Source organism: Camelina sativa, chromosome 13 (assembly GCF_000633955.1).
Source record: "Camelina sativa cultivar DH55 chromosome 13, Cs, whole genome shotgun sequence".
Classification (NCBI taxonomy): Eukaryota; Viridiplantae; Streptophyta; class Magnoliopsida; order Brassicales; family Brassicaceae; genus Camelina; species Camelina sativa.
In genome coordinates, this window is record NC_025697.1 from 4,601,450 (window position 1) to 4,622,572 (window position 21,123).

General features: G+C 38.9%; 3 protein-coding genes and 2 pseudogenes across 3 annotated transcripts; all 5 read right to left on the bottom strand.

Moving 5' to 3' along the window:
- LOC104737939 (disease resistance protein TAO1-like) lies at positions 5–1,918 on the bottom strand (the record flags this gene model as incomplete). The annotated part of the gene is made up of 2 exons (XM_010458184.2): positions 1,139–1,918; positions 5–1,013 (listed from the first exon to the last, which is right to left on the bottom strand). Coding segments are annotated over exons 1-2 (1,677 nt in total), but the record flags the coding sequence as incomplete, so codon positions are not given.
- Positions 2,481–16,585, bottom strand: LOC104735139 (annotated as a pseudogene).
- Positions 3,669–11,498, bottom strand: LOC104737940 (probable disease resistance protein RPP1). The gene is made up of 3 exons (XM_019234917.1): positions 11,437–11,498; positions 6,721–7,297; positions 3,669–6,595 (listed from the first exon to the last, which is right to left on the bottom strand). Exons 2-3 carry the CDS (start codon positions 6,918–6,920, stop codon positions 5,701–5,703), a joined length of 1,095 nt encoding a protein of 364 aa, XP_019090462.1. The 5' UTR covers positions 6,921–7,297; positions 11,437–11,498; the 3' UTR covers positions 3,669–5,700.
- On the bottom strand, positions 8,511–10,072 carry LOC104735138. Its single transcript, XM_010454868.1, has 2 exons — positions 9,433–10,072; positions 8,511–9,351 (listed from the first exon to the last, which is right to left on the bottom strand). The coding sequence occupies exons 1-2, from the start codon at positions 10,032–10,034 to the stop codon at positions 8,991–8,993; spliced, it is 963 nt and encodes a 320-aa protein (XP_010453170.1). The 5' UTR covers positions 10,035–10,072; the 3' UTR covers positions 8,511–8,990.
- LOC104737941 lies at positions 16,189–21,117 on the bottom strand (annotated as a pseudogene).

The window sequence follows — 21,123 nt, forward strand, 5'->3', positions numbered from 1 at the left end:
CTAGTTTTGCTAGCAAACTATGCATCTCTATTTTTCCATACTTGCTAAAAGATATGAGAGATTTCTCAGCCAAGACGTTAAGTCTTTGCCTTACTTCCACAAACTTCTTTGCAAGATGCTCTTCCACTATCTTAATCTCTTCGTGGTTGAAAAAACATGCTATATGAAGAAACAAATCTTTATCTTCGTCATCTAAAGCGTCATAGCTGAACTTCAAAATGCTCTGAATATCAGCGTCAAGGCTAGTCTCTAACCTTGGTAGTGACTTTTTCCACTCTTCCTTTGACATTCCCCTAAAATAGGAGCCCATAATTCTTAGCCCCAAAGGGAGGTTACCAGCAAGGTTTATAAATTTCCAAGCAAGCTTCTTAAAACCATCTTTAGGGGTATTTTGACCAAAAGCATACATGCAGAAGATTTGAAGAGCCTCTTTATCTGGCGGGAAATTCACTTTGTAAATATGGTTAATCCCATGTGCTTTACAAAGTTTCTGATCTTGTGTTGTAATGATGATTCGACTCCCAGGACCAAACCACCAAGTTTCTTTCGCCATGGCATCTAGTTGTACTGACTGGTTCACCCCATCAAGAACGACCAGAACTTTCTTGTCTTTCAACCTATCTTGGGCAACTCCTAAATGAGGAATCTCCATATCCTTCTGCTTCGTTATTTGAGACAGAAACATTTGCTGTAGTTGCAACTTCGCGCTGTAGTCATCGGAGCCTGTTGGTCTTGCATAGTTTGCTTTGATATTCTCCATAAAGACACTCAGTTGGAAACTGTTGGAGAATTGGTTGTATAGAACTCTGGCAATTGTGGTCTTCCCAATCCCAGGAGGACCCCAAATCCCAATTATCCTCACTTCATCTGATTCTAGGCGCAACAACGGTTTCATCTTTTCTAAATGAGCTCTCATCCCAACAAACCCGTCGAAATCTCTTGATGGTGTGGAATTAATCAATATGTTCGAAATATCAGTGGCAATTTTCTTGATCATGGCGGCTTCATTATCCCTATCAATTAGAGAACATTACATTTAGTAAATAACCATGGAAATATCACACACATTTAGTATATTGTTTAAAAGCTACAAATATATTACAGTTTTTAGGAGCAAATGGGAATCAAAGGGACTAACCAGTTGCTTGAATGATAGCCAGCAATCGTTGCCACTTCTGCCAAAGCTTGTCTCCATCTTCCAATGTCCTCCTTTGATTTACCGGCACAAGTTTTTCTAAAGACTTTCCCAAAATCTCCGGTCAGCTTTTTGACATCAGATGGATCCACTTTATGAAAAACGGCCATCACAGTTTGACCTAACTCTTCTCTGCACTTCATAATCTCCACAAGTTCGTCAAGACACCATTTTGAAGAAGCGTAGTTCCTAGAGAGCAAGATAATAGCGATCTTAGACCCTCTAATAGCCCGAATAAGCTCGGGACCAATGGATTCTCCTCTTTTCATCTCATTATCAATAAACGGAGTGATTCCCATTCTTTGAAACTCCATCTGAATGTGACTGAGAAAGTCTCTACGGACATCTTCACCGCGGAAGCTGGGAAAGACTTGGTGCGTCCAGATGCAAGACAAAGCAGGTGAAGGAACTGATGAAGGAGACAATGAAGATGTAGATGAAGGAGGTAAAGAAGATGGAGGAACTGATGAAAGAGACAACGGAGATGGAGATGAAGGAGGTAAAGAAAATGACTTCTTTTCTTGGTTATCTTGATGAACACTGAGCTTTCTCAAAAGGGTAAAGAAGCCTATTGCAGCTGCAATAGTGGTAAGGTAAAAAGAAGAAGCCATTAATTAGTATGAACAATATCACAGTTTTCTTATCTCTTTTCTTTGCTATCAACTATCACAGAGCTTTAAAGAGAGAGCTATAGGAGGCTCTGTATACAATGTAAAAACGTTGACTTCATGGACTGAGAAGTCCTCACAGAAAATAAATTACAAGAACGTACTGGTCCTACATGAGTAACTAGCTAGAGAATAAGCTTCCTTCAATAATGTTTCTATAGTAAATGAGATAAAAAAAAAAACTAAAAAAAAACTAAAAAAATCATAAGAAGGAAGTAGCTAAGGGAAAACACAACTACACAAACACAAACAAGACATAGAAGACAAAATAATTTTCTTTATATAAGAAAACAGTACAAGGAAAGATAATGTAGACTGTAGAAATCATACGAACTTTTCTATGAATCGGCTGTGACATTCTAATTCTAAGAAGAAAGCAGCAACTATAACCACAAAACAATTTCAAAAAAAGCGTTGATCAAAATCTGAGTTCCTGTTGACATTTCAGGATCTTCCTCTTAGTCTTTCTTAAGAGGTTCACCATCTCCCTTACACTCACTTGTATGCTCTGTTTCTCTTACTCTAACAGAAGCATAAAGACTCTTTTTACTCTCTTGTTCTTGCTTTGTTTCTTTTTATATGACAAACGATTTGTAAGAGAGAAGAGAGAACACACATTAATTGTCTACATTTTCTTTATTGGATCTCAAGGATATTTTCTTACAACACACACACATCATACTTATACTACTTCTACTAGTTGCACCTCACACATGCTCCCATACTTAAGACCATCATGCCTCTTACACATTAGACCACACTCCTAGTTACTAACCCTTACACATCATAGGCTTGCTTTCTTACACACAAGCCACACTACTACAACAACTCTCAACAACCACTCTTACACACTTAGACTCTAATAACTTGGTTATACTTAAAACTTATTTGGGCCTTTCTTCATCTCTGCAGCCCATTACAACAAAACACAAAGTCCATGTTGACTTTGCTCTTCTCCTTCTCCTTTGTTGTTGACTTGTTTCACGACTTCTTCTCCTACGCTTGGAGCTTCGTCTCTTTTCTTCATCATCTTCTCACAGATTCTTCCTTTCTTTGTTGCAGGATTTAATCAAGAACTCAAATCTCAACAGTTCCATGGATTAAAAAAAGGGAACACAAGACTCAAAATACTTACATGGATGTTCATTCCTCAAGCTTCACTTTATCCAATGCCTGTCATCCAGCATCCCCTGTGTCGAAATTGGAAGGTATAGGGGCAAAAAAATGTCCAAAAGATGAAGAGTCCGTAATTTTTTTGAGGCTTTGAACCCGACGCACAACCTTTTATAGTCACAGTAAAACAAGTTTTTTAAGTGATAAAAAACATAACGAGCTTTGAGTTAAGAAAAGGGAAAATCAAAGACTGACTACAACAGAACTCTGTTCTATAACAACACAAGGAGATCAAAGGCAGCATTAGAAGTCTAGACCACCACTTCCTCTCTTGCGTCTTGTCGTGTTCTTCAGAATCTGCACCCAAAAAAAAAAAAAACTTGTGAACTAGGACAAGATAAAAAAAACATTAACAAAAAGATCTTAACTTTGCATTCTCATATTTTCCAGCAAAACCAGGCCAACATAATAAGAATTGGCATAACGAAAAAAACATCCATATAGCTCCCTTACTTCTTATAATTTACGAAACTAAATTAGTGAATCTTAAGCTTGAAAAATTCACCAAATTTGCCAGCAAAGTCTGTTGGTGTAAGCTTGAAGTAAAGCTTGGAGACCAAGCTAATCAAAGAGAAATGGAAATTGGAGATTATATTTAGGAGATATCTAAATAGTATAGGAATAAGAAGTTTTCCATTTAAGATTAGGAGAATATACTTAAGAACTTATATATATAGGGGATGCTGAGATGTAGCAGAACCTAAGAGAGATTAAGTTTGAGAGTTTGTGAGAGCTTAAAGTTTTGAGGTATTTTCTTTGAGCTAATAAAGAGAGTTATTCTTCAAACTTCTTTGTTCTTAATCTTTTCTTATAAATCTATATTTGGTATCAGAGCAAGAAGATCAGGAATCTGTGAGAAGATGACAGACGACGGGAGTTCGGATAACAAAGACAAGTAGATTGCAGTCACAGGAGACAAACCAAAAGAAGGAACATCTTCATCGTCCTCAATATCATGTCCCATGCTGAACACAACTAACTACACGGTTTGGGCCATAAAGATGAGTTTTGTGCTTAAGGTTAACAAGGTCTGGGAGGCAGTCGAAACAGAGCTGATCGATAGTGATAAGAACAACCTAGCCATAGCGTTAATTCTGCAATCTATACCGGAAGCTCTTATATTGCAAGTCGGAGGCCTAGGCATAGCAAAGAAAGTCTGGGAAACAATTCAGAATCGACATGTAGGAGCTGAGAGGGTCAAAGAGGCGAGCTTAAAGACCTTAATGGCTGAATTCGACAGACTCAAGATGAAGGAATCAGAGAAGATTGATGATTTTGCAGAAAAACTTTCTGCAATCTCCTCAAAAACAGCTTCTCTCGGAGAAACTATTGAAGAGTCAAAACTTGTTAAGAAATTCTTATCGAGTCTTCCAAGAAGGAAGTTCATACATATGGTTGCTTCTCTCGAGCAGGTGTTAAACCTCAATACCGTAAGCTTCGAGGATATTGTTGGTAGGTTAAAAGCCTATGAGGAACGTATCTCTGAGGAAGAAGATGCTCAAGAGGATCAAAACAAACTTATGTATGTTAACCAAGAGTCACAAAGTCAAGAATACAATGGAGAATACAGGGGAAGAGGACGTGGTGGAAGAACCTTCAGAGGAAGAGGACGTGGTCGCAGTACTTGGAAGGATCCGTCCCAGGTTGTCTGTTTCAGATGTGACAAGGTAGGTCATTTTGCTTCACAATGTCCAGAGCGTTTGATGAAACTAGGCATAGTGGAAGCAAAAGAAAGTGAAGTTAAAGATACAGAAGAAGCTGATCAACTTATGATGCATGAAGTTGTCTATCTAAACGAAAAATACTGCAGACCGAGTAAGTTTGAAGCCAACACAGATGAGAATAATGTTTGGTATCTCGACAACGGTGCAAGCAATCATATGACTGGAGATCAGAGATATTTTGACACACTTGATCAGTCAATAACTGGGAAGGTTAGATTTGGAGATGACTCAAGGATCGATATCAAAGGAAAAGGGACAATTGCTTTTGTTGATTCATATGGAAAGCCGAGAGTAATGTCTGAAGTATATTTCATCCCGGAGCTAAGGAGCAACATCATAAGCTTAGGACAAGCTACAAAGGCTGGTTGTGATATTCATTTAAAGGGAGAGTACCTAACAATGAGAGATCAAAATGGAAACCTATTGGTTAAAACAGAGAGGTCCAAGAATCGGTTGTATAAAGTTAACATGGGATTAACAAACAATGTTTGTTTAAATCTCTTGGCTACAAGAGAATCAAGTATGTGGCATGCTAGGATGGGACATGTTAACTATACTACACTGTCATCAATTTTTACCAATGAGCATGTGTTGGGAGGTCCAAGTAAACCACTTGACAAAGAGATTTGTGGCTCATGTTTACTTGGTAAGCAGTCTACACAACCTTTTCCGCAAGCAACTAACTTTCGATCAACAAAGAGGCTAGCACTTATACATGGAGATCTCTGCGGTCCAATAACACCAAGCACAAGCGCTGGAAGTCGATACATATTTGTGCTCATCGACGATTATTCACGGTACATGTGGACCATCCTTCTAAAGGAGAAGAGTGAAGCCATGGAGAAGTTCAAGAAGTTCAAAACAATGGTGGAAAAGGAAACAGAAGAAAATATTCAGACCTTTAGAACCGATAAAGGAGGGGAGTTTGTATCTCATGAGTTCAACTCCTTTTGCGAAGATTCTGGCATTGCTCGACACTTAACAGCTCCGTATACTCCGCAACAGAATGGAGTTGTGGAACGTCGAAACAGAACTTCAAAATGCTCTGAATATCAGCGTCAAGGCTAGTCTCTAACCTTGGTAGTGACTTTTTCCACTCTTCCTTTGACATTCCCCTAAAATAGGAGCCCATAATTCTTAGCCCCAAAGGGAGGTTACCAGCAAGGTTTATAACTTTCCAAGCAAGCTTCTTAAAACCATCTTTAGGGGTATTTTGACCAAAAGCATACATGCAGAAGATTTGAAGAGCCTCTTTATCTGGCGGGAAATTCACTTTGTAAATATGGTTAATCCCATGTGCTTTACAAAGTTTCTGATCTTGTGTTGTAATGATGATTCGACTCCCAGGACCAAACCACCAAGTTTCTTTCGCCATGGCATCTAGTTGTACTGACTGGTTCACCCCATCAAGAACGACCATAACTTTCTTGTCTTTCAACCTATCTTGGGCAACTCCTAAATGAGGAATCTCCATATCCTTCTGCTTCGTTATTTGAGACAGAAACATTTGCTGTAGTTGCAACTTCGCGCTGTAGTCATCGGAGCCTGTTGGTCTTGCATAGTTTGCTTTGATATTCTCCATAAAGACACTCAGTTGGAAACTGTTGGAGAATTGGTTGTATAGAACTCTGGCAATTGTGGTCTTCCCAATCCCAGGAGGACCCCAAATCCCAATTATCCTCACTTCATCTGATTCTAGGCGCAACAACGGTTTCATCTTTTCTAAATGACCTCTCATCCCAACAAACCCGTCGAAATCGCTTGATGGTGTGGAATTAATCAATATGTTCGAAATATCAGTGGCAATTTTCTTGATCATGGCGGCTTCATTATCCCTATCAATTAGAGAACATTACATTTAGTAAATAACCATGGAAATATCACACACATTTAGTATATTGTTTAAAAGCTACAAATATATTACAGTTTTTAGGAGCAAATGGGAATCAAAGGGACTAACCAGTTGCTTGAATGATAGCCAGCAATCGTTGCCACTTCTGCCAAAGCTTGTCTCCATCTTCCAATGTCCTCCTTTGATTTACCGGCACAAGTTTTTCTAAAGACTTTCCCAAAATCTCCGGTCAGCTTTTTGACATCAGATGGATCCACTTTATGAAAAACGGCCATCACAGTTTGACCTAACTCTTCTCTGCACTTCATAGTCTCCACAAGTTCGTCAAGACACCATTTTGAAGAAGCTTAGTTCCTAGAGAGCAAGATAATAGCGATCTTAGACCCTCTAATAGCCCGAATAAGCTCGGGACCAATGGATTCTCCTCTTTTGATCTCATTATCAATAAACGGAGTGATTCCCATTCTTTGAAACTCCATCTGAATGTGACTGAGAAAGTCTCTACGGACATCTTCACCGCGGAAGCTGGGAAAGACTTGGTGCGTCCAGATGCAAGACAAAGCAGGTGAAGGAACTGATGAAGGAGACAAAGAAGATGGAGATGATGATGAAGGAGATGAAAAAGATGACTTCTTTTCTTGGTTATCTTGATGAACTCTGAGCTTTCTCAAAAAGGTGAAGAAGCCTATTGCAACAGCAACAATGATAAAGAAAAACGAAGAAGCCATATTAATTAGTATGAACAGTTTTCTTATCTCTTTTGCTTTGCTATCAACTATTACAGAGCTTTAAAGAGAGAGAGCTATGAGGAAGGCTCTGTATACAGTGTAAAAAACGTTGACTTCATTGAGGAAAATCGGTATTTTCATACCCCAGCTAAGGGGGTATGTTGAATTCATACACCAGCTATAACAATGAGTAAATCCATACACAAAGTTTAGTAAAATTCAAATTGGTTGCACCAACTCGACAAATGGTGTAAGAACATGCACAAGCCGTGACGGTGTTATCTGACCGTTAACAGCTGCTTATGTGGATGCGAAAGAAAGAGCTTCTTTTGTCCAAAACGACGTCGTTTCCATTGTCTTCTTCCTTTTTACCTCTTTCACGAGTCGAGAGAAAGTTTGTTCAATTGATTTGGGGATTTTTAGAACATTTAGGATTTTTGGGCGAAATCGATTAAGATGTCTTCATCATCAGCTTCTTCAAGTGAGTAATTGAGAACATAATGTGTTTAGTTTCCTTGTCTTTGTGTATTTTGATAGAAATATTATTTGATTGTGAATTGGTGAATCCGTTATTTGGTGAAGGAGTGAGCAGCGACAGAGTCAATGTCATTGGAAGAGGAATCCCACGAAAATGTAGATGTGGTCGATTCTCTGTAATGAGAACTTCAAACACAATGAAAAATCCTGGAAGACTCTTTCATTGTTGTCCTAATGGATCCGACGAGGTAATCAATATAGTTGGTCATATGAAAATTGTTCTCATAACCTTCTCATAATGTGTATTTTTGTATTAGAATCTGAATCATTTGTTTAAGTGGACCGACATAAGCATGGTTGAGGAGATGGAAGAGGTTGAAAGTGTAGTTGACAAAATAGAAAGAGAAGTGGGAAGCTTAGCAAAGGGATTAGATGAGGTAGAAGCTATCAAAGAAATCGCAAAAAGATGTGAAAAAGATATTGTAGAGCTCAAAGGTGTGGTGAGTTCTTGTGAGAAAGAGATTCAAGAGCTAAGAAGCTTCAAGAACATGATTTTTTGTGGTGGTTTAGTTGTGGTTTTTGTCTACTATGTAATATTTGTGTAATGTGTTGTTGAATGTTTTTGTTGTGATTAAGCATGTAATCATGGAGTTGTTAAGTTTTTTTGTTGTTAACTATGTTAAGATTAACATAAAACTTCAATAAGTTTTGATTAGATGAAAAATAGAAGCCATGTTTTGAGTACAACAAAAACTTGAAATTCACCGAACTACAACCATAAACTACCATGAGATTACCACAAAAACTTTCAATCTCATCGGACAAAAACAAAAAACTAACTTCCATTCGTCCCTTCCTTCTATTCAGCTCATTCATTCCATTCCATGGCTTGGTCCTTGGGTTGGTGCTTGACTAAGTCCTTGGCTTTGTCTTTGGCTTGGTTCTTGGCTTTGTCCTTGACTTGGTTCTTGGCTTTTTCCTTGGCTTGGTTCTTCACCAGTTTTCTTCTTCTTCCACCTTCTACCAACAACTCCCAGAGCCGGACAACTTCTAGTATTATGACCGACGGTACTACACCGGCCACAACGACTATCTCGTCCAGCTTTTGAAACTTTGATTCTCTTCTCCGGTTATTCTTGTTCTTCTTTTCCTTTTGACTTCTTCTTTGGAGACTCATTCTTGCCCTTCTTTCTTTTTTTCTGTCTTTTTGGGACCTTTTGTAACTTCTCGTGGTGGTGGTTGAATCCTAGGCTCCTGAGATCTTATCCAAAAACCAATGCCATTAACTGCTGAGATTGACTCAGAGTAAATCTTGACATTTGTTGATGCCAAGTACCAATCACAGTTAACATAATCTTTAGGATTGTGCTTCTTGGTCAGTATGACTCTTAAAACATGGCGGCAAGGGATCCCTGTCATACTCCATCTTCGACATGCACATGTCTTTGCATTCATATCAACCTTGAATCCATGTTTGTTTTCGAGAACCTCATACTGCCCATTTCCAACCTCCGCTGTCAAACCCAGATTTGATCTACAAAACAGAAATCAAACCCATATTACCGACTAACTCCAAAATTATTAGAAAAGCAAAGTAAAAAAAAGCTTGACTTACTCTAAAAGATGTTCCATGTAATCATGTAGACGAGCAAATTGCTCATCATATTCCTCTTGAATCATCTTCAATGCTTTTGCTCTAGCTGTCCGACACTGATCATAAGTAGCAACTATGGTGTAACGCTCCTCAATCGCATCTTGCATCGCCTTAGCCTTGAATGTCGGATCCTTCCTTATGTCATTCAAGAACAACTGAGCAAGGACTCCACTCTTGATCACTTTACTAAACCCGTCCTTTGTACATGCATGGACATCATTGCATGTCTTCACCATGTACTTTCCAATTTTATCTTCATAGGAGCAGTAGATCTTGAATTTGCAATTCCCTCCAATGGAACACCTTACTTCACTCTTCTCTGAACCCCATCTTGTAAACTTTATATTCTCTCCATTCTTAAGAGCATAGTCAACCACAACTTCTTTAAACTCACCTATACTATCAAAGACTTGCTCTAATTTTATTTCTCCACTACCTTTTTTGCACCTCATATATCTTCTTTCAACGTCCTCGCAATCTGAGTTAGGAGGAGTATCCTCATCATTATCATGCTCTTCTTCGTCAACAAAACCTGCTAAGTTCTCCTCCACTCGATCTTCCATGTCAACAAATACCCTACGAGCATCTCTATCATCACCATGAGAACCATATCTATCACTATGAGCACCATCTCTATCATCGCCAACAGAACCATCTCTATCACTATGAGCACCATCTCTATCATCACCATGAGAACCAGCTTCAAGAAGCTCATGCTGTTCTTTCTCTAGAAAGATTTCTATCGACTTAACCCAAACCGCAGTTGTACACATTTTCTGAAAATTCTCACCTTCATTTATTAACTTCAGCTCTGAAAAATCTTCAAATGGATACTTATACCAGATTTTCTGCCCATAAAGAGGATCGTCCAATGCCGCCATCAGATTAGTCACAACACTTTCTGGTTTGCTTTCAAGGGTTAGAGCCGATCCTCCAACATAAGTAATTTTTTTCCCATCAACAACTCCAAACGCTCCACCATTGTGGCATTGGAATATGACATCCTCATCGGAGCTGAAAAAAAAACTTAAAAGAATTAGAGGGTTTTCTAAATAAACACTCCTAAGTATCTCAATTAAGAAAATCCCTAAATTATAAAAACCCTAAAAATTGAATTAAAATTACCTCATTTTCCGATGACAATACGGTTAACAACACTTTATACACTCTCCACGGTCGACAATCGTTGCTAATTGAATCAATTGACCAATTGATTTTGATTTATTGGTGAAAAGAAGAGAAGAAACATGAGTCGGGATTGAGAAACATAACTCGAGTCGGGAAAGAAGAAGTAGATGGCTTAGGAAGAAGACAATGGAAACGACGTCGTTTTGGACAAAAGAAGCTCTTTCTTTCGTATCTCAATACGACGTCGTTTATTACGTGGCATCCACGTAAGCAACTGTTAACGGTCAGATAACACCGTTACGGCTTGTGCATGTTCTTGCACCGTTTGTCGAGTTGGTGCAGCCAATTTGAATTTTACTAAACTTTGTGTATGGATTTACTCAGTGTTATATCTGGTGTATGAATTCAACATACCCCCTTAACTGGGGTATGAAAATACCGATTTTCCACTTCATTGACTGAGAACGTTGAAACTATTAGCAAAATTACATAGAATCCTCACAGAAAATTACAAGAAGGGGTCCTACATGAGCAACTAGCTAGAGAAGAAGCTTCCTTACAATAATGTTTTAATGGAAGACAAAATCCTTTTCTTTATCCAAGAAAAAAAAATAAAAGACTAAAACAAAATCATAACAAGGAAAAAACACAACTTCACTAGCACAAACAGAAATGTAAAGATAATGCTACGAATTTTTACATGAATCGGTTGTGACATTTTAACTAAGCAGCAACTATAACCACAAAACAATTTCAAAAAAAAAAAGCTTTGATCAAAATCTGAGTGCCATGGTTAGAGACTAGCCTTGACGGGAACACAAGAGTCAAAATACTTACATGGCTATTCCATTTCTCAAATTTCTCTTAATCCGATTTTTGCAAATTGATCTCGCCTTGCCTGTCATCCAGCATCCTCTGTGTAGAAATTGGAAGGCATAGGGGTCCAAAAGATGAAGAGTCTGTAATTAGTCTGAGGCTTTGAACCCGACGCAGATTGAACGCACAGTAAAACATAATTAGCTTTGAGTTAAGAAAAAGGAAAAATCAAAGACTGACTACGACAACAGAACTCTGGCTAGCATCAGCATTAGAAGAAGTCCAGACCACCACTTCCGCTCAAGCTCTTGCGTCTTGTTGTGTGTTCGGTCTACAGATGCTCTGCTCTACAAAGTTGATATTATTCTGGCTTTTTCCGGGCCCGGCCCAGGCCCATCAAACAAAAAAAATGAAACCAAGGTTTATTAAGTCACTAAATTATATCGGGCATATTTATATTAAAAAAAAATTAGGTCTTTTCTTTTCTATTAAAAAGGGAAATAAATTTTAGGCTTTAAACTTTATTCAATTTTTACAAATTTACATGCTTTACGCGGTACATTGATTTCTTTACCTCTATGTTGAGATTCAGAGGAACACCATTCAAGCTCTCGTCATGTTCATCAACATCAAGAAGGGACCTCCACTACGAGTTGGCGTAGCCCGCATTTTCCTATCTTCCAATCGTTACAGTTTTCGAGCTTGAACTCAAAGACAAGCTCGCTGGAAGTCACCTGCTCTTTGCATTCGAATGTGTGCAGATGCTCTGTTAAAACCGGATCTAGCCGATGCGTTAGCCACGTAACATCGGGATCGTCTACAAATATCTCATCATCGTTAGCCTCATCTTCGCCTTCCTTAACCAGGAAAATGCAAGCCTTAAATCTCACGGATCTAGGAAGAGGACTCTCATGTAACTTGATTGTTAATGGACCACCATTTGAAGCTCTGTGAGTGAAGTAGCTGGGAACTTCTCCACCTGGTAACACCGCTCTTCCTCTAGTCTGGATGATGAGGTCTCTTGCTTCTTGATTCAGTTTCAAGCAGTTACCAAAGTTGAGAAAAGTCATTGGATGGTCAAAGGAGCAGTCTAGTCTCTCCAGGGAGACACAGTTTTCTGCGTTTATGATAGAGACAGAATCTTGAATCTGTGGGAGTGATACCAGCTTCCTGCATCCCTTTAGTACAAGAAGATAGAGACGAGATAAACTCTTGATCCATGCAGGAATCTCTTGTATATTTGTACCGCTCAGGTCCAGAGATGCGATGATGTCAAAAGCATAAGGGAAGTCCTTGAGATTTTCAAAGTATGACATATGCAACTCATCAAGACGAGGCCATGACCTAACCGAGGGAGGCACTTCTTCTATTGCGGTTCCTATGAGCCTGAGAACACTAACGTTTGTGGATCTCTCAGGAAACTTTTTCAACAGCGAGCAATTAGTAAGATCAAGTTCAACCAAAGATTCCAAGTTGATATGAGTGGGAAGACTCTCTAGCTTAGAGCATCCTCCTAATCTCAACCTCTGCAACTTCTGAAGGTTTCCAATAGAAATAGGAAGTTTCTCCAGATCTGAGCAATTACTAAGGTCCAATCCTTGGAGATTAATGGCATTCCCAATAGTGGAAGGGAGCTCCATCAGGCTTGAACATCCACTAAGATCCAAATTTTGGAGATTGATGAGATTACCAATAGAGGATGGGAGCTCCAAAAGACTTGAGCATCCATCAAGATATAAATTCTCAAGCTTATCAACATTTCCAATAGAGGATGGGAGTGTGATCAGACTCGAGCAATCACGAAGATACAATTCCTCAAGATTAATGGCATTCCCTATAGAAGAAGGCAATTCTACAAGACTTGAGCATCCACCAAGATCCAAGTTCTGTAGATTAATGGCATTCCCAATAGAGGAAGGCAATTCTACAAGACATGAGCATCCACCAAGATCCAATGTTTCGAGATTAATGGCATTCCCAATAGTGGAGGGGAGTCCCAACAGATTTGAGCATCCATCAAGATCCAAATATCGAAGATTAATGAGGTTTCCAATAGAGGTGGGGAGCTCCAACAGATTTGAGCATCCACCAAGAATAATATTCTCGAGATAAGTGGCATTCCCAATAGAAGAGGTGAGTTTGATCAGACTTGAGCAATCACGAAGATTTAATTCTTCAAGACTAGTGGCTGTTGAAATATCAGGAATCTCCTTCAAGTTTACAGAATCACTCAAATCCATCCTCTTCAAATTTGGAAGCGGCTGTTCAAAAAATAACAAGAATACATATTTATACACTTAGTAATGAAACACTAAGAGAACATATAAACACTTCCATGCAAAAACGGAAGACGAGTCAAAATGTACCATAGACAAATGAAGTCAGACCTACTTACTTTAATTCCTTCCCACAACTTCTCAAGCTTGCTGTGATCCATGGTTAGTGTAACAAGGAAGTTCAAACTCACAATAAAAGACAAACATGTCATAGGAAAATGACTCCAGTGCAGTATTTGAAGTCTACGAGAAAGATAGTTCAGACCTCGCGATAATTGAAATGTATCAGGATCACAATTAAATCTCAAGAATTGTAGGTTAGACATTCCTTCAAAGGCTCTCTCACTTATATCTACTTCTTCTCCAATTCCCCGGAAGTAAAAATTTATCCCAACGACACTTTTACTACCCTGATATAAAGGAAGATAGAAATGGTTAGTTATCAAATAAACTATATTTGTAGGGGCCGGACCAGTGCAATGAAAGACTAATGAATGTCGGAACTTACTTCTGCGTCTCCTGTCAGTACTTCACAAATCTCTCTTCTATCGTGCAAAAACTGGCGTTGTCCGTGCCCTTGAATAGTTTGTTTACGAACAATTTCTCTACCTAGCTTTTCTAGCAAACTATGCATCTCTATACATCCATAGTTGATAGATATGAGTGATTTTTCAGCTAAGACATAAAGCCTTTGCCTCACTTCCAAGAAATTCTTTGCAAGACACTCTTCCACTTTCCCAATCTTTTCAAAGTTAAAAAAAACATGCTATATGAAGAAATAAATATTGATCTTCGTCATCTAAAGCGTCGTAGCTGAACTTCAAAATGCTTCGAATATCAGCGTCAAGGCTAGTCTCTAATCTTGGTATTGATTTTATCCACTCTTCCTTTGACATTCCCCGAAAATAGGAGCCCATAATTCTTAGCCCCAAAGGGAGGTTACCAGAAAGTTTAGTAACTCTCCAAGCAAGCTCCTCAAAACCATTTTTAGGAAACTTTTGACCAAAAGCATACGTGCAGAAGATTTGAAGAGCCTCTTCAGTTGCTGGAAAATCCACCTTGTAAATATGGTTAATCCCATGTGCTCTGAGAAGTCTGTGATCTTGTGTTGTAATGATAATACGACTCCCAGGACCAAACCACCAAGTTTCTTTCGCCATAGCATCAAGTTGAACTGACTTGTCTACGCCATCAAGAACGACAAGGACTTTCTTGTCTTTCAACCTATCCTGGGCAACTCCTAAATTAGGAATCTTCATATCCATATGGTTGGTTATTTGAGACATAAATTGTTGTTGTAATTGCAACTTTGCGTTGTAGTCATCGGAGCCGGTTGGTCTTGAATAGGTTGCTTTGATATTGTCCATAAAGACACTCAGCGGGAAACTGTTGGAAAGTTGGTTGTATACAACTCTGGCAACTGTGGTCTTCCCAATCCCAGGAGGACCCCAAATCCCAATCATCCTCACTACATCTGACTGTAGGCATAACAATGGTTCCATCTTTTCCAAATGAGCTCTCATTCCAACGAACCCGTCGAAATCTCTTGACGGTGTGGAATTAATCAATATGTTCGAAATATCAGTGGCGATTTTCTTGATCATGGCCGCTTCATTATCCCTAACAGTTAGAAGGAAGAAATAATTACAGTTAGTAGATGAACCATGGAAATATCAAACACATATAAAGAAATAAGAACTATCACAGATCTTTAAAGAGAGCTATGATAACCAAAGCTACAAATGTAGAAGTTGAAGAGCAAGTAGAAATCACAAAAATAAACTAACCAGTTGGTTGAATGATAACCAGCGATGGTGGCCACTTCTGCCAAAGCTTGTCTCCATCTCCATATGTCCTGTTTTGTTCTACCAGCGCAAGTTTTTCTGAAAACTTTCCCGAAATCTCCGGTCTGGTTTTTGACATCAGTTGGATCCACTTTATGAAAAATGGGCATCACAATTTGGCCTAATTCTTCTCTGCACTTCATAATCTCCACCAGTTCGTTAAGACACCATTTTGATGAAGCATAGTTCCTAGAGACCAGCACAACTGCGATCTTGGATTCTCCAATTGACCGAATGAGCTCGGGTGCTATGGATTCTCCTCTTTTGATCTCATTATCAACGAAGGAAGTGATTCCCATTCTTTGAAACTCCATCTGAATGTGACTGAGAAAGTCTTTACGGACATCTTCGCCGCGGAAGCTGGGAAAGACATGGTACGTCCAGATGCGAGAAGAAGAAGAAGGTGGAGGAACTGATGAAAGAGACAAAGAAGATGGAGGTAATGAAGAATAAGAACTCTTTTCTTTGTTATCTTGATGAAATCTGAGTTTTCTCAAAAACGTGAGAAGGCCTATTGCAACAGCAACAATGATAAAGAAAAAAAAAGAATCCATTAATTAGTATGATCAATATCACAGTTTTCTTATCTCTTTTACTTGCTGTCAACTATCACAGAGCTTTAAAGAGAGAGCTATTGGAGGCTCTGTATACAGTGTAAAAACGTTGACTTCATTGACTGAGAAAGTTGAAACTATTAGCAAAGTTACATAGAATCCTCACAGAAAATTACAAGAAGGGGTCCCTACATGAGCAACTAGCAAGAGAAGAAGCTTCCTTCAATAATATTTTATAGCAAATGAGATCCAAGAAGAAAAAAACTACATAAAATCATAAGAAGGAAATAGCTAAGGGAAAACCCAACTACACAAATACAAACTCTGCTCTACAAGAAAAGGGTAATCTAAGACTAGTTTCGATGTAACTTAAAAGATTTTCGATAAGAAGAAGCTACGGGAGAAGGTAAGAACCTGACTGAGAGAAGAGAAGCATTCTTCCAATAGTTACGTTCTTTGACCTTGAACTTAAAGAGAAGCTCCGTTCCAAGTTCGAATGTGTACATATGCGCTGTTAAAAGTTGATATATTAGACGCTGGCTATTTCTGCACTTAATACATGAGAGCACTGCGTACATTGTTCTCTTCATCACACGCCCCCGGGTGAGAAGAACCTCTAGCTTAACATTAACCTCTTTTTTATTTTGACATCCCCCATAGCCACCGCTCAGGCTATCATCGTGTTAATCAACATGAAGGCACCTCCATGATTTGGTATACTCTGCATTCTCTGATCTTCCAATCGCTACTGTCGAGCTTGAACTCCAAGACAATCTCGCTGGAAGTCACCTCTGTTTCGACTTCAAATATGTACAAATGTTCTGCTAAAGTTGGATTCATTACATGCCAGCTCTTTTTACACCAAAACGCGACAATACTAGATGGATACTTGTTACCATCGTCACTTTGATGAACCGACAAGATGGCCTTAAATCTCATGGATGTAGGAAGAGGCCTCTCTTTCAACTTTATTGTCAATAAACCCCCGCTTGTAGCTCGATGAGTGAAGTACGAAGGCACTTCTCCACCGGGTAAAAAGGCATGTCCACTAGTCGGTGTCTTGATGATGAGGTCTCTTGCTTCTTGATTCAGTTTGTAGCACTTGGCAAATTTGAGACAAATCTTTGGATTGTGAAAGGAGCAATCTAATCTCTCCAGTGACTCGCAATCTTCTGCATCAATCATAGAGAGGGACTTTGGAACATGTGGTAGTGATACCAGCTTTCTGCATCCCTTGAGCACTAATCGATCCAGACGAGAGATTCTCTTGACCAATGGAGGAACTTCTTGTATCTCTGTATCGCTCAAGTACAGATCTGTGATGCTGTCAAGAGCCTGAGGCAACTCCTTGAGGTTTTCAAAGTAAGACATATGCAACTCATCAAGATGAGGCCATAACGTGATTGAGGGAGGCACTTCTTCTATTGCAGTCTCGCTGAGCTTGAGAACTCTAATGTTTATAGAAATTTCGGGAAAAGATTTCAACACGGAGCAATCAGTGAGGTCAAGTTCAACCAAAGATTCCACGTTAATGTTGGTTGGAAGAACCTCTAGCATAGAGCATCCGTCTAACATCAACTTCTGCAACTTCTGAAGGTTTTCAATAAAAAGAGGCAGTTCAACCAAATTTGAGCAACTACTAAGATCCCATATCTCTAGATTCGTGGTTTTTGCAATAAAAGAAGGAAACTCCACAATATCTGAGCATCCACCGAGATTTAATTTCTTGAGATTAGTGGCATTCCCGAGAGAAGAGGGGAGCTTCATTAGACTTGAGCAATAACTCAGATTCAATTTCTGAAGACTAGCGGCAGTTGAGAAATCAGAAGCTCCTTTAAGTTTTCAGATTCACGCAAATTCATCCTCTTGGGATTTCGAAGCGGGGCTGTACAGACAAATAAACAAGTACATGGTTGTTTCATGATATAATAAACCAGTGATAAATTCGATTATAAAAACTGTAGAAAAGATAATATGATGGATTGATCAAACCTACTTACTTTATTTCCCTCCCACAACTTCTCAAGCTTGCTGTTATCCATGGTTAGTTCGATAAGAAAATCCACGTTCACAGTAGAAGGCAAACATGTCATCGAGAAATAACTCTAGTGTAGTATTCGAAGTTTACGAGACAAATAGTTCAGACCTTGAGATAACTGCAACGTATCGCAGTTACCATCGATTCTTAAGAACTGGAGATTACACATTCCTTCAAAGGCTCTCTCACTTATATTTAATTCTTCCCAATTCCACGGTAGTCGAAATCTATACCTATAACGCTTTTACTACCCTGAAATAAAGCAACAAAAGAAAGAGATGGTTTAGTTATAATCATATATACTATTTGTAGGGAGCAATGCAGTGAAAGACGACTTACTGCTCCATCACCAATCAGTACATCACAAATCTCTCTTCCATCGACCAAAAACTGGCGCTGTCCAGGCTCATGAATAGATAGTTTACGAACAATGTCTCTACCTAGTCTTTCTAGCAAACTATGCATCTCAATACGGCCGCATTGGTTAAAGAGTATGAGAGATTTCTGAGATAAGACGTTAAGTCTTTGCCTCACTTCAAAGAACTTCGTTGCAAGAAGCTCTTCCACTTTCTTAATCAGTCCGTAGTTGAAAAAGCAGGCAATATGAAGAAATAAATCTTGATCTTCATCATCCAAAGCGTCATAGCTGAACTTCAAAATGCTTCGAATATCAGTGTCAAGAGTACTTCTTAACCTTGGTAGTGAGTCTATCCACTCCTGCTTGGACATTCCCCTGAAGTGGGAGCCCATAACCCTTAGCCCCAAAGGAAGTCTACCAGCCAATTTTGTAACTTCCAAAGCTAGCTCCTCAAAGCCATCTTTAGGGGACTTCTGACCAAAAGCATACATGCACAAGATTTGAAGAGCATCATTAGCTGGTGGAAAATCCACCTGGTATATATGGTTGATCCCATGTGCTCTAAAAAGTCTACAATCTTGTGTTGTAATGATAATTCGACTCCCAGGACCAAACCACCAAGTTTCTTTCGCCATCGCCTCTAGTTGTATTGACTTATCCACACCATCAAGAACGACAAGAACTTTCTTGTCTTTCAACCTAGCTGGGGCAAATCCTAAATGAGTAATCTCCATATCCTTATGGTTGGTTATTTGAGACATAAAGAGTTGTTGTAATTGCAACTTTGTGCTGTAGTCATCAGAACAAAGTCTTGTATAGTTTGCATCGATATTGTCCATAAAGACACTCAGTTGGAAATTGTTGGAGAGTTGGTTGTATAAAACTCTGGCGATTGTGGTTTTCCCAATCCCAGGAGGACCCCAAATCCCAATCATCCTCACTTCATCTGAGTCTAGGCGTAACAACGGTTCCATCTTTTCCAAATGAGCTCTCATCCCAATGAAACCATCGAAATCACTTGATGATATGACATTGTTCAACATGTTTGAAATATCAGTGGCAATTTTCTTGATCATGGCATTTTCATTATCCCTAACAAATTCGGAGATCAACAAATGGGTATCAATCCAATGGTAATGTCTAAAGCTATAAGTATATACTATAGTTTAAGAGCAAATGGGAATCACAAGGACTAACCAGTTGCTTGAATGATAACCAGCGATTGTAGCCACTTGAGCCAAAGCTTCTCTCCATCTACCAATGTCTTCCTTTTTTTTACCAGCACAAGTTTTTCTAAATACTTTCCCAAAATCACCGTTCAGCTTTTTTACTTCAGATGGATCAACTTTATAGAAAATGGCCACCACTGTTTGGCCCAACTCTTCTCTGCACTTCATAATCTCTACCAGTTCGTCAAGACACCACTTTGAAGAAGCATAGTTCCTAGAGACCAGCACAATTGCGATCCTAGATTCTCTAATGGCCAGAATGAGCTCGGGGCCGATGGACTCTCCTCTTTTGATCTCATTATCAACGAATGAAGTGATTCCCATTCTTTGAAACTCCATCTGAATGTGACTGAGAAAGTCTCTACGGACATCTTCACCCCGGAAGCTTGGAAAGACATGGTATCTGCAGATGCGAGAAGAAGAAGAAGAAGAAGATGGAGGAACTGATGAAAGAGGCAAAGAAGATGGAGGTGATGATGAAGAAGAAGAACTCTCTTCTTTGTTATCTTGATGAATTCTGAGTTTTCTCAAAAACGTGAGAAGGCCTATTGCAACAGCAACAATGATAAAGAAAAAAGAAGAATCCATTAATTAGTATGATGCGAAGATGATTACAGAGATTTAGAGAGACAGAGCTATGTAGAGGAGAAATTACTTCGTGAACACAGAACGTTGACTGAGTATGTTAAAAACTACTTAACAAAACTAGATTAGGTACTTCTTTATTCCACATACCTAATTCCTCATAGAAAATTACAAGAACGTCATACGGGGTCTACAAGTACAGGGACCAACCAGTAAGATAGCAAGGAAGCTTCGTTTAAGGATGTTTTCCTTAGGAAAAGTAAAACTGAACTCCAGAAGAAAATCTATATATAAAAACAAAGAATACTAAAAGATAAAAGAGTAGAACCTAAGTTGTGGCAATTATATTCTTAACAAGAAAATAGCAGTTAAGAAGAACACAAGGGCACCAATTTCAATTAAGTAGTGACCAAAATCTGAGTTCCCTGGATTTGAAACATGGAAACGCAGAAATGTCAAAAATATACTTAGCTCTTCTTGAATCCCTCAATTTTGACAAGCTAAGATGTTCAACGGAGAAATCTTCGTTTACAAACCCATGGCGATATAGCTCGACTTGTCTCTGTAATCGAGAATCGGTCATCAGTGTCGAAATCGGAAGGGATAGGGACAATAGTGGAAATATATTAAAAGATAAAAATTTCAGAAAAGTTGCTCGGGACTTTGAAACACCCAACGTGAATCGACCACACAACCTTAGTCATATTATGTAGGAAGAATGGCTTGAAAGCCACTATCTCGGAGAAGTTGATCAAAAATGCCACCCTTCTATTTCTTATTTTATTGAACAATATTTTTTAAACAGAAAATGGGGAAAAAGTCTA